The 13185-nt window shown below is 42.5% G+C and overlaps 1 protein-coding gene and 1 long non-coding RNA gene across 2 annotated transcripts in view; one reads left to right on the forward strand and one right to left on the reverse strand.

Moving 5' to 3' along the window:
- Positions 1 to 8698: 8698 nt before the first annotated feature.
- The window catches only part of BCO1 (beta-carotene oxygenase 1), a 34704-nt gene continuing 30217 nt past the window's right edge, over positions 8699 to 13185 (reverse strand). The window contains exon 11 of the mRNA XM_082232349.1: positions 8699 to 9824. Coding sequence (XP_082088475.1) covers positions 9628 to 9824 — 197 coding nt within the window. The 3' untranslated portion in view covers positions 8699 to 9627. The remainder of the gene's footprint in view (positions 9825 to 13185) is intronic.
- On the forward strand, positions 11696 to 12955 carry LOC309537527. The gene is made up of 2 exons (XR_014221957.1): positions 11696 to 12107; positions 12283 to 12955. It is a non-coding gene; the product is annotated as an uncharacterized lncRNA (long non-coding RNA).

Raw genomic sequence — 13185 nt, forward strand, 5'->3', positions numbered from 1 at the left:
GCCTACAGATTCCCCCACCTAGACCTGAGATTTCCCCACCTCTGCCCTTGATTCTGAGGCTGTGTGTTGGAGTTGACCAGCTTTTAGTATTCTAGTTCCCACCATAAAGCACAAACTTTGGTAATCTGCTTCTGTCCATAATGCCCATAACATTACAAGAAGCAGACATTACAGGCAGGATTCGCCTAAGAGCCCTGTGGAAAGATTTTGGCTTGTGAAATGGGGCTTTCCCCCTCTCCTTCCCTAAAATTGGCTCTGGGTGGTCAGGAAAACCCGCAGAACAGTATTTAGGGATTACCGGGGGGGGGGATTCCATCAGGCAAGCAGAAAGAACATTTAGCATAGCACAACACAGAATTACACCCTACATATGCATGCATGCACACAATGCAATGATTTCCTTTGGGTGTGGGATGGGGTGTGCTGCACTGAATATGATCTGTCCCAGTCAGCTTGGAAGACAAAGAAATGTGGAACAACCCAATGCCTCGTGCTCAATAAACTCCCAAAGCTGAGGATGCTCATGGAACTTCACCTGTAAGAAGGCCCGTGTGTTTTTCCATTAATACAGCTGCTTTGGAAATTTCCTAACCAAGGGTGTTGTGCTTTGACTGCATGTAATGTGAAAGCCAATAATTTGGGTGACCTTGTCTTAATTATTTCAAGAGAAGTATGGTAATTTGTTTCTGCTGTCACCTGTTAATGATTATGATGTAAGGAAGCAGAACTGTGTTTTTGGTTTTCCCTTCAACTTGTAAACAATGACTTGGCTTCTCAAGTCACCTATCTAGGTCAAGAAGGAGAGCAGGTGATGTAACAGATGGATAGGGAAGAACAAACCTAGATGCAAAAAATGGGAAAGAGGCCTGTTGAAAACAAAACAGGAAATGGCCCAGCCATCTTCTTCCAGCTGGCTCTCTCCCTTCATCCCTCCCTCCAGGAGAAAAGAAAGGAAGGGTGAGGTCTGAAGGTAGGGATGGGGGAGAAATTTGATTCAGTTCACAGTTATGTAGGTTAATCTGTCCAATTCTCACTTTCCAAAACTACTTGAACCAAAACACAGCAATCCTTCCAAATTTGCACTTTTCCAAATTTTATCCAAAATTTAGATAGCAGGTTGACCAGCTGAGGTGGATATAGCTGAATTAACTGTCTCTCAGTAGAGCTGATGGACTGGCTTCAATTCTTTCCTCTTATCTCATTCTGCTACAGCCTGATGGAGCGGCTATTGCTAAGTGACCACTGAGGAAAAAAGCTTGTCTGCACTAACCTTTGCTACATGCTTTCTAGGCACAGGTCCAGGTTTTCCAGGTCCGTGTCTGAGCAGGGTTTGTCTGTCCCCTGTCTGCCCCCCCCGTCACTTTCTCTTGGGAAACCAGCATTTTACAGCAGAATCAGAGCAAATGACAATCTGCAGAAAAACCCTATTGCCATTTGCTCCGATTCAGCGGTAAAAGTCAAGTTTTCCTGGGGAAAGGGCCAGGACAAAACAAAACAAAAAACCCCACTAATCAAACCTGAATCTGGAAAGCCTGGACATGTGCTTAGAAATGCGGCCCCAAAGGAAGTGTGGATGAGCCCAAAGGCTCTCAGTAGATCTGATGGAGTGGCTTTGCTTTCCTTCTCTCGCCATGTAATAGCCTACTGCTGTAGGCTATTTGACAGCCGAGGAACAGGAAGTAGGCGAGGAAGCTGCTGTCCATAATAAACCTCAGCATTACACTTTAAATGCAAGGATGGAGTTGGTAGGGCATGTGTGAGTTTTTTAATGACCCCTGTGCAGGAAAAACATCATGTGAAGGAGCTTGCACTGCAACATTTGGGTCAGAGGGGAAACAGAGTCGTCCTGTTTTATTCATGCAAATTAATGTCAAGATCACCTGATCTAACTTTAGGATAGTCATTGCAGTGGCATAGGTTTGGTGTTAAGCAAGTTATCCTGACTAGCCTTGCCCTGCTCCACAAAAACATACACACCCTCTTATATTGCCTGCCTGCAAGTGACGGTATGTTTTCAGCTTCACCCTGATTTTAATCCTCTGCCTGAGATTTCTTCCAGGATATTGGTGTATGGTGCAACTCCTTAAGTGCTTGTATTGATTTCAGGAGCCCTAATTGTAAGCTGAGCTTTATGTTCTGACCCTGCATCCCTGAAGACAAAGATCTGGCAATTTACTTCAGTGGCAATGGAATCAAGGCTCTAAAACAGACCCAAAGCAAGTTTGTCTGACAAAAGCTTTCAGTACAAAGGGATGTTATTGGACTCAAGACTGTTTACATCGCAAAGTGATTTATGGACGTAGGTCACATCATACACTGACAGGACATGACTTCCCCCGAAGAATGTTGAGGGAACTATAGTGTGTTAAGGATGCTGGGAATTGTAGTTCTGTAAGGGGTAAACTGCAGTTCCCATTATTTTCTGGTATGTATGGATGTGACCTTGTGTTATGATGCAATCACTGATCTGAGGCAAGGCTGGATGTAGGGCTCTGGCTGTGATATAAGAGAGTAAAACACTGCCGTTGCTGGATTTTCCAATTTCTTGATCTTATTACCCTACCTATCCTCTGCTTTTTCTGTGAAATTGCTTCAGGACTGCCTTACCTGCTGTCCCAGCTCTTTATGTAGCCGGGAGAGGAGAGGTTAAGAGCACACCAGCAGGAGTGGACTTAGGGCAGTGCAAGCGGTTGCGCACCGGGCATGCAACCTAGAAGGGCAACTTCTCAAAGCCTGGTCAGTGTTTGCCTGGTTTCAGGAAGGAGGCATGTGGGCCCTGACAGGGTCCTAGAGTGCTCCTTCTACCTTCCCAAAGCCAGGCAAGTTTTTACTGGGCTTTGGGAAGGAGATAGGTGGGCTCTAGGACCCTGCCAGAGCCTCGTAACTCCTTCCCAAAGCCCAGCTTAAGCAGGTACTGTGAATGCATCAAATGGCCTTGCACAGGGTGGCATATTCCCAAGGTCTGCACCTGACATCACGTAGCCATCTGCCATAAAAGGTAAAGGGATCCCTGACCATTAGTTCCAATCGCAGACGGCTCTGCGGTTGCGGTGCTCATCTTGCTTTATTGGCCGAAGGAGCTGGTGTACAGCTTCCGGGTCATGTGGCCAGCATGACTAAGCCGCTTTTGGCGAACCAGAGCAGCACACGGAAACGCCGTTTACCTTCCTGCCGGAGCAGTACCTATTTATCTACTTGCACTTTGACGTGCTTTCAAACTGCTAGGTTGGCAGGAGCAGGGACCGAGCAATGGGAGCTCACCCCGTTGTGGGGATTCGAACCACCGACCTTCTGATTGGCAAGCCCTAGGTTCTGTAGCTTAACCCATAGCGCCACCCACATCCCTTCAGCCATCTGCCATAGAACACCACTTTTGGCCCACCAGTGTTGATTTCTAGTAGTACCTTCAATGGCACAGCTTCAAGGCCATGGTTGGCTGAGCCCAACTCCTCACATTTGCATTGAACCTGTTGATTAGAGTAGCAGGCTTTCAAGTTGCACAAACCCCTTCAAGTAGAAAGCCCCAAAGGCCTGTAAGATCCAGCATATCCTATGGGTGTATGTTAATAGTCAGATCTGGGTAACTTGAATTCAAAGCCCTACTTAACCATTAACTCAGTGAGGATGGTGTGGGGTAATGTCATCCATCCCTCTTTGGTTCAGTTTCCATTTCCAAAGCATGGAACTTCCAGGCAACCTCTTTATTGAGCATTATCTTTATTTGACTGCAGGTGAATTAGATGACACTGGCTATTTAATTAGCATTCATTCTGATTTGTTTGAAGGAAGTTAGACAATGTTGCATCAAGCAAATATTATCCCACATTTTCCTGTGCATTTCCCCATCACTTTACGTAGTGCAAAAATTGGATCTTTCAGGAAAGCAGGTGTGTTGTGTTAGAGCTCCAAATTAGCTTTAATTGTGCAACCTGCATTTCCCCAAATAGCATGTCTGGAAGTGCCCTATGTATCCAATTTTATCAATTAAAAGCTAACTCTCAGTATTAAGAACAAAATAAGACATTATTAACACTCAGGAGGAAATTAAAAACATTTCCTGATTACCCAGGAATTTGATGGTTGAAAGATAGTAGGTTGTCTCCAACTAGTAAGTTTTACTCATAGCAAACCCATTGAAATTAATAGACCTAAATTAGTCATGGCCATTAATTACAATGGAACTACTTGGAGCAGAAGTAGTATTGGCTACAGCTTACTGTTCTCACCAACCTTGAAATTATTAGTTGTATGTGGCTATTTTAACATGTTTTAGATGTTCTTAATTGTATTTAATTGTTCACAACATGTTTTAATTGCATTGTTTTTATTATTTGCCCATTGGGCTTCTTTGGGAGGAAGAAGAATGGGATAGTAAGAGCCCTGCTGGACCAGAGCAAAAGTCTATCTAGTCCAGTGTTTCCCAACCGGTGTTCCGTGGCACACTACTGTGCCGTGAGACATTGGCTGGTGTGCCGTGGGAGGGAGGCGGGCGAGTCAGGCGGTGAGAGGTGGCGGCGAGGATCCGCGTCGAGCCGGGGGTGGCTCCGCGGTGGTGGTGCCGAGCGGCGGGGCAGCACGTGCAAAAGGGAGGAGCGCGAGACAGCGGAGGAGGAGGAGGCCGGCATGTCCGGGCAGCAGCAGCAACAACAGCAGCAGCAACTCCCGGCAACGGCTCCTCAAGCCCCGCCGCCGCCCCCTCCTCCGCCCGCTATCGCCGCCACCACCACAACAGCCGCCGCCGCCTCAGTTGCCGCCGTCCCTCAGTCCCTCGCTCTGCTGCCTCCTCCCACCCCCAAAGCTTGGAGGTTCCCCGGCAAGGGGGAGGAAAAAAACTTTCACTTTCGTGCGTCCCTCCCGGCGTGACGCTGCGCGCTGACGTCACGGGGCTGTGCCGCGGTGGTGTGCCGCGAGATTTTTTTCATTAAACAGGTGTGCCGTTGCCCAAAAAAGTTTGGGAAACACTGATCTAGTCCATAATCTACCGTAGTTTTCATTCTGATCAACCAGATGCTGATTAGAAGCTCACAAGCTTTTTGGGGTGCTGTACACATGATGTCGCAGCAGTTTTTAGCCTTATCCTCCATGAATATTGCTAATTCCCTTTTAAAGTCATTAAGTTGGTAGCCATCACTACATCTTGTGGAAGCATTTTGTTGTTGTTGTTTAGTCGTTTAGTTGTGTCTGACCCTTCGTGACCCCATGGACCAGAGCACGCCAGGCACTCCTGTCTTCCACTGCCTCCCGCAGTTTGGTCAAACTCATGCTGGTAACTTCGAGAACACTGTCCTACTATCTCGTCCTCTGTTGTCCCCTTCTCCTTGTGCCCTCCATCTTTCCCAACATCAGGGTCTTTTCCAGGGAGTCTTCTCTTCTCATGAGATGGCCAAAGTATTGGAGCCTCAGCTTCAGGATCTGTCCTTCCAGCATAGTTTGTAGTTTAACTATCCCTGCATGGTGAAAGTATTTCCCTTTGCCAGACCTGCATCTACCACCATTCAGCTTCTAGTATGATGACAGAGGGAGCAAAATAGCTATCTGAGTGCTTCCACACAGCAGTTTATTGTGGATTTGGTGCTTCTCATGCATGAAAGTTTTACACAGCATCCACATGAAGTGATCCTCAGCAAAATGCCATCCCATATGCTTTCCCCACTTAATCCAGATTTACCATAGACACATAAAATGCAGTAAGTCAAAACAAAACACTCACATGGAAATGGTAAATCCAGAATTAATTGGGGAGGAAGGATGGGATGGCATTTTGAGAAAGACAATGTATTGTGGTTACTGCAAAAAAGCTACCTGTGTTAGCAATGCAAACTCCACTATAAAATTTCCTGTGGAAGCATGCTCTATCCACTTCCGCCATAGTCCACAATGCTTAATTTTATATAGCTCTATCGTCATGACCCTTTATATTTGGCTTTCTTCCCATAGGAAGGCTACCCTCAAATCCAGAACCAGCCTTGATCTGCATAATAACTCCTCTATTCCATCTTTGGTCACAACCAAAACATTTAAAGCACATGGGTTCCCTCAAAGAATGTTGGGAACTATATTGCGTTAAGGGTGCTGGAAATCATAGCTTTGTGAGTTCCCCAGGGTTCTTTAAATGTATGGTGTGGCTGTGACAGTAGACTGTTTTTGTTTTATTTTTTAAAATCACGCTCAACAACATCTTTTCTCTCTCCAAACTTTCCTCCCTTCCAAATTTGTTTTGTCACTTATCAAAACACAAAAGCTTGCAGACTACTTCATGCCTCCCCCACCATTGGCCATCATAACGAAATTATACTGCAATATCGATATATTCATTTTCACCAAATGAACTGACATAATTATCTGCATTTTTAAAAAAGTCATATTCATTTTAGTCATACTCCACCAGGAATTGTAAATCTTGACAAATTATTCTGAGAAGAAGAGACCCAAGTCAAACAAGCTCAAGCTATGATGCTACCACAAGCTTACCAATTGTTAAGGCTGAGCATTGAAACTGGGACTCTGTGGGTCAGGGGAACACTTGCACAGACCTTTTCCTTTGTCACATGTAATTTTAATTTTTTTAAAAAGCATTGAAGGATTATGCAAACTGTACTCAATTGCTAACAGTCTAAAATAAACATGTTGGTTTCTATTGAATATACTTGGGATTTTAGCTTCCCATCAGAAATTCCCTCAGTAAATATACCATGCCCCCTGGAGTTAATTGGAACAAATGAAGCATGAACTGTGTGATATTTAACTTAATTTCAATGCATCTGACAGCTTACTGTGTTTATATACATTATGGTGATTTCCCAAATTACCTCCGGTTTGAAACATTCTTCAGCTCCAAAGACATTTATCAAATTCTAGGTGGAGCCGAAGTGAAAGTTAAGCTAGCATGAGACAGAATAATGCAATGGCACCTGGGCTGTAATCTCCTTGTACCATGCCAAGTTCCTTGTTAAGACAGAATTAGGTTTGATTTCTGTCCATGAATGGCCACCCAGTTAGAATACAGTATCCAAATCACCCTCCTTTCCAAATTGAGGATTCGTTATTGTGCTTTTATAAACAAATTGCCACGCTACTCCTATGGATTGATTTAGAAGCCGTAGTCCAAAACACCTGGTAAGTGCCATGTTGAGGAAAGCTGGTTTAAATTGCAACTGTGCATTTTTGTGTATGTAGCAGTACTGGGAGAATGAATATTTAATAACAGCAGGAGGAGCCTTATCTGCCTTCCAGAGGCTGTTTGGGAACATAAGAAACTGCCAGATATACTCAGTACTTTCTACATTGAGTAGCTGTGGCTCTCCAGGATTTCAGATGGGGGTCTCTGCTAGCTCTTCCTGGAGATGCCAGGGAATCGAATCTGGAGGAAGGAGAGGGTCAAAATATAAGAATGGCAACGACCCTGCCACAAAATGGTGGCTTTCAAATGAGAACAGGAAGAAGTCAGGGCTATGTGTCCCTCTTCTGTTTTCTAAGATTTATGGCTATCACTTTTCTTGCTATAGAAAAATGGGCAGTGAGTTATTGAATTAATGTCCATAATTTAAAAGGCTCGCAGGCAAGTCAACTGCTATGGTGGCAGAATGCTATTCTAAAGGGCTGGATCTTGTATAGTGCTTAAGAATGCATCCTTTTGAAGGGCCAAGTACATTGATTATGGTGAAATTTACTTCCAAGTAAACATGCGTTGGATTGAGCTGTGAGGAGGGCTGGAACAAAGAGGCCTTGTCAGCCCATAACATTTGTGCTCAGAAATCTTCATTGGCTATTGATTTGCTACTATGCCAAGTTCCAGGTGCCACTATTAGCATATAAAGCCCTTAACAACTTGGGACCAGTTTACCAATGAGATTGCCTTATCCCACATGTGCCCACTTGACCACTTCAGTCAGTGAAATTGGCACTACTACAGATGCCACATACGTATTCCGCCTTTGCAAGAACTTGATTGTTTAGCGTTCTCCCTGCCTATCGAGATCAAGTAGGCGTTTTCACTGTACTCTTTTAGAAACCTGCTAAAACAAGCCTATCCAGATGCTTAGAAAGTCGAGGTAATTTTAATGTGTTTTAGTATTTTAACTTTTGTATGTTTGTTGTGGATTTCTCTCTCTCTTTTGTAAACTGCTTTGAGGGTTTTCAGAGTGTATAAATTTCATGAAGTAAATAAATAAAGCCCACAGAACAACACACCATACCTGTCAACTTTTTCCTTTTCTTGCGAGGAATCCTATTTGGAATAAAGGAATTTCCTTTTTAAAAAGGGAAATGTTGACAGCTATACAACACACCCTTTTACAGAATGGGTAGAGAGTTTTCCCAGCAGCTCATTTTCTTTAAGAGATGCAGAGTTAAATGTGCTTTGAATGAAAAGGAGGTGGTTGAACTGGGTTTGTTGCAGAACAACTAGGAAAATGTTATTTATGTTTGGATATCTGAAAATAATAACAAAAGACATGCCAGGGGTGGGGTACAGTTGGGGGTGGAGGGGGAATCTGAGATTAATAGTGCAATGCTCTTTATATGTATTCAGAAGTAAGACTTCTGCATGAGTATTTTGCAGCTCGCAAAATGACAGATGGCGTTTGTTAAGCATTTGTGGCAATACTTACCTATTAGGACCTTTTAAAAATCAGACATATTTAAAATTGAAGTCAAATCATATTCTGGTTTCTTTTGCCCTTGGCTCCAGAACAGTATGTTTAGCTAAGGTTATCTTTATTTTATTACAGTATTTTGCTTAATATACCTTAGGGAATACCATATGAGAGAAGTATTTCTGTCTACGGCATGTAAAATTACTTTTGTCACTACTAATTGTTAGGTTCTTTGGATATGGTGCTTAGTCTTAGCTTGGTTATATTTCTCTTAAACAGAAAAAAATATACGAGCACAATCTCGCTTCTGCTGAAATAGCAAAGCATAATTTACTTATGAGACAGTAAGGACAGTAAGCCCACTGAACTTGCATTAGAAGTTCCTAAAGAAAAGATCTAAAAATAAGTACATCTGAAGGATTCAAAGGAAAAAGGCTTGCTTTAAATATAATTACAATATACGGTAATTAAAAATAATATAAAAGCATTCTGGATTTAAACGTTTTTCCACACAGGAAGGAGGATAAGCCTTGCCTTCTTTTGAAATAATACAGAATGTCAGGTCAAGAAATCTTTTAGCACCTTAACTTAACATTTCACTTTGGTTGTTGAATTTAGCAAATGAAGCACCAAAGTAATCAGCTGACAATGAATCTCAAGTGAATTGCAATTAAACACCAGAATTTCTGACAAACTCAGATTATCGAGGGTTTCCTTCTAATTATGTGCTGAACACAATCCTTGAAGATTTCAAACTTTGGAAAGTGTGATTCATGGTGCACACACCACATTGTAAACACACTTTGTTCAAGCAACTAAGTCGTATGTTCATTGCACAGACATCTTGCAAAGCTTGGCAAAAGCACCCAGAAAATACTGCAGACAGCCTGCACCATATGCCAAGAACCAGGCCATTAGTCCAGCATTGCAGGTAAATATACAGGTGCATGTGCTGAGGACTGGAGTATCACAGCAATTTTTTCAGCAGTGTGCAGCAAGACAATGTTCGGATTATAACATGAAACAGTCTATTTTATTCGTGTTCGTTGTCCAAATCTGCCTCAGGCTCCACTTTCAAATCTTTCTCAGGTATGAAGAGACCATGTAAGTCCAGGTGCAGATCTGTCTTGACCATGGCCCGAGCTATTTCCTTGAACGTTTTGGCATCCAGTATCAGCAGGAAAGGTGGTTTCTGGGGATCTGACGTTACGATGGGTGACAAGATGATACCTAAAGTTGCAACAGAATATATGCTAAAACAGATTTTCCTGAAATATGGCTTTTCTCTTTTTTTGAGAAGATAGGGCAGTGCGTAAAACCTCAGCGCCTAGGGCTTGCCGATCACATGGTCGGCGGTTTGAATCCCCACAGCGGGGTGAGCTCCCGTCTTTCGGTCCCAGCTCCTGCCCACCTAGCAGTTCGAAAGCACCCTTAAGTGCAAGTAGATAAATAGGTACCACTTTATAGCGGGAAGGTAAATGGCATTTCCGTGTACTGCGCTGGTGCTGGCTCGCCAGAGTAGCTTCGTCACGCTGGCCATGTGACCCGGAAGTGTCTCCGGACAGCGCTGGCCCCCGGCCTCTTAAGTGAGATGGGCGCACAACCCTGGAGTCGGACACGACTGGCCCGTACGGGCAGGGGTACCTTTACCTTTTTAGGGCAGTGGGGGCATGGAATGGATATTAATTTATGCTTAACTTTTAGAACTTGCCCTGGCACAGTGAGTTAATATTTTCCCACTAAACTGCAATGAAAAAGAAAGCACTGTTGCTGCATGGAAGAAATAGCCTGCTGGCTGCTTAAAAAGCAAAAGAAGAAGAAGAGTTTGGATTTGATATCCCGCTTTATCACTACCCGAAGGAGTCTCAAAGGGATTAACATTCTCCTTTCCCTTCCTCCCCCACAATGAAACACTCTATGAGGTGAGTGGGGCTGAGAGACTTCAGAGAAGTGTGACTGGCCCAAGGTCACCCAGCAGCTGCATGTGGAGGAGCGGAGACGCGAACCCGGTTCCCCCAGATTACGAGTCCACCACTCTTAACCACTACACCACACTGGCTCTCTAGTAAATCACAAAAGAATTACTTGGAACTAAGCTAACTTTTACTTGATGGAAAAATCTGAATGGTCACTTTAATGGAGTACATCATGTTAACACGAGAATGCAATTGCTTCTTTGATATGATTTTATATGCCCTGCATTGTTTTCTTCACTGATACCCTCTTCTTTGTTTTTCTTATATGTAGCTGCATGTATGATATCAGTATTATAAAATTACAATAAAAACATACTCCCCAAGTAAAGAAACTGGAGAGGCCATAGCTCAGTGGTAGAGCACCTTCTTTGGATGCAAAAGCCTGTGTGTTCAGCTCCTGGTATCTCCATTTAAAAAGAGAGCAGGTGACTGGGAAGACCCCTCTTTTCCTGAGACCCAGGAGACAGTCACAGTAGACAATCACAGTAGACAGCCCTGAGGGAGATGGGCAAGTGGTGTAAGGCAGCTTCTTTTTCTGTTATAGCTGTGCTTGTTGTGTTGATATAAACTATTTTTTTTAAAAAAAAAAATAAATCCTATGTATTATTATTGTTGTCCCTTAGCCTAACATATCACAGAGCTGTTATTATGTTGATAAAATAGGAGAAAGCCAAATACATCACCCTGAGCTTCTTGAAAGATGTGCAGGGCACACGTGACAAATAAATGCAATGGGGACAGTTGACAAAGGAAAGTGACATGTGTCAAAAGCCGCAATGTGTGGATGTCAAGATTCCCAATTAAGTCAGCATTACCACAAGTATATAATGGTTCCATGCAGCTTCTTGGAATGGTTTCTCAACATGTGTGCAAATGCTGAGCACTCACTTAAGCAGGAATGTAGCCCAGATTATAAAGACTTGTTTTCAGACTACATTAGCCAACATGCCATGGACTAAGTGAGTCATCGACAAGCCTGCAAAGTTTAAATCCAAAGAGTTGCATCCTGGGACATTATGGGGAAGGAAAGAAATTGAAATAATAAATAATAATAATAACTTTATAATATTACTTAGGAGATTTGAACCCATGCAAAGTTAATGGCACACATTATTATTATTATTATTATTATTATTATTATTATTATTATTATTATTATGTGTTACTGTAGTGGTTTTCAAACTCTCTAGCTTCAGGGGCACTTTGTCTGGCAAAGAAACCCTTGCACATTCCAGCACATTCCAGGGATTGTTCACCCTGATAAACTTCCAAGGATCAGTTTTGCTTGAAAACTGAGGTTACTGAAATAGGTAGAGAAACTATTAACTATGACTTTTCCTTATAATCTTGAGCAGGAACTTTTGTTTATTAAACTGGATGTTCTCACATCTCCATCAATACATCAAAAAGCTCCTGTGTTGAGGTTTTGTTGGTTTTCAAACATTTACATGTAATCAGTTAAATGAATATATAATTAAAAGGCAGATATTGTCAATTAAAATATATTCAATTAGCTAACAGCCTTAGTTACAGATAGGTAGCCGTGTTGGTCTTCCATAGTCAAAATAAAAAATTCCTTCCAGTAGCACCTTAAAGACCAACTAAGTTAGTTCTTGGTATTACCAACTTGGTAATACCAAGAACTAACTTAGTTGGTCTTTAAGGTGCTACTGGAAGGAATTTTTTAATTTAACAGCCTTAGTTACTTATAGCATATATTTATGTCTTGCTCCTATCTGCAGTTTTTCCAAAACAGAACTGGCAGAGTGTGATGAAACAACTGCTGTTGTGTTTGCTGACTCTGCTGTTTAGCTTAGACAAAACAGCCTTAATCTCCAGGACTATTACACAGTTTAAGACGAGGCCCTTTGATGATAAGCCATTCCAATAGGCTGCATGTACACGCCTCTGTGCCTGTCAAGGCAAAATGTAGCTTTGCTTTGTTCTGAGTTGTGCATTGTCCGTGGATAAGTGAGAAATTTCTACTGGTGATACAAACAAGGTTTAGGGGCTGTTATGGAAGGATGACATCTGCCAATCTAGTCATTAAAAATCCAGTTCTCCATTTGGAGTAGGTATCTTAGTACCTACTCCAGTACCTTAGTAACTGCTCATAAATTCAACACTTCCTATTTGAAAGAATATCAGGTAAGTCCATCTGCCTGAGATTCTGGACACTCACTGACTTGCAAGACTGGAAGACAGATTCCCTCTCCTGCACCTAAGAGTTGGTGGCTACTCATCATGTTGGTTATATACTGCTTCCAGGATCTGAGGCAACACGTCTCTGAATACCAGGTCCTATCTGCACTATACCTTAATACAGTTTGTACTTTTGGCATGATGACCAATATATTTTAACAAATAAATCTGACTGGCTCTTGAGTTGGGGTTGTGTTTAGTGGTTTCTTGTTTGGCAGGGGGTTGTTGCTGTTATTGATTTTTTTCCCGTATCTTTATTTTTAGATCTTAGGCTTTATGTGGAAATTATTTCAGTTTGGTTGTATACTTTTTGATGTGTTTTATTTATTGTTTATGACCTTTGTTATATTTGTAATATTTCCCCCCCCCATGTGGTAAGCTGCCTTGAGCATGGTCCCAACTATAAAAAGGCA

The sequence above is a fragment of the Podarcis vaucheri genome (assembly GCF_965113315.1).
Source record: "Podarcis vaucheri genome assembly, chromosome: 7".
NCBI classification, from domain to species: Eukaryota; Metazoa; Chordata; class Lepidosauria; order Squamata; family Lacertidae; genus Podarcis; species Podarcis vaucheri.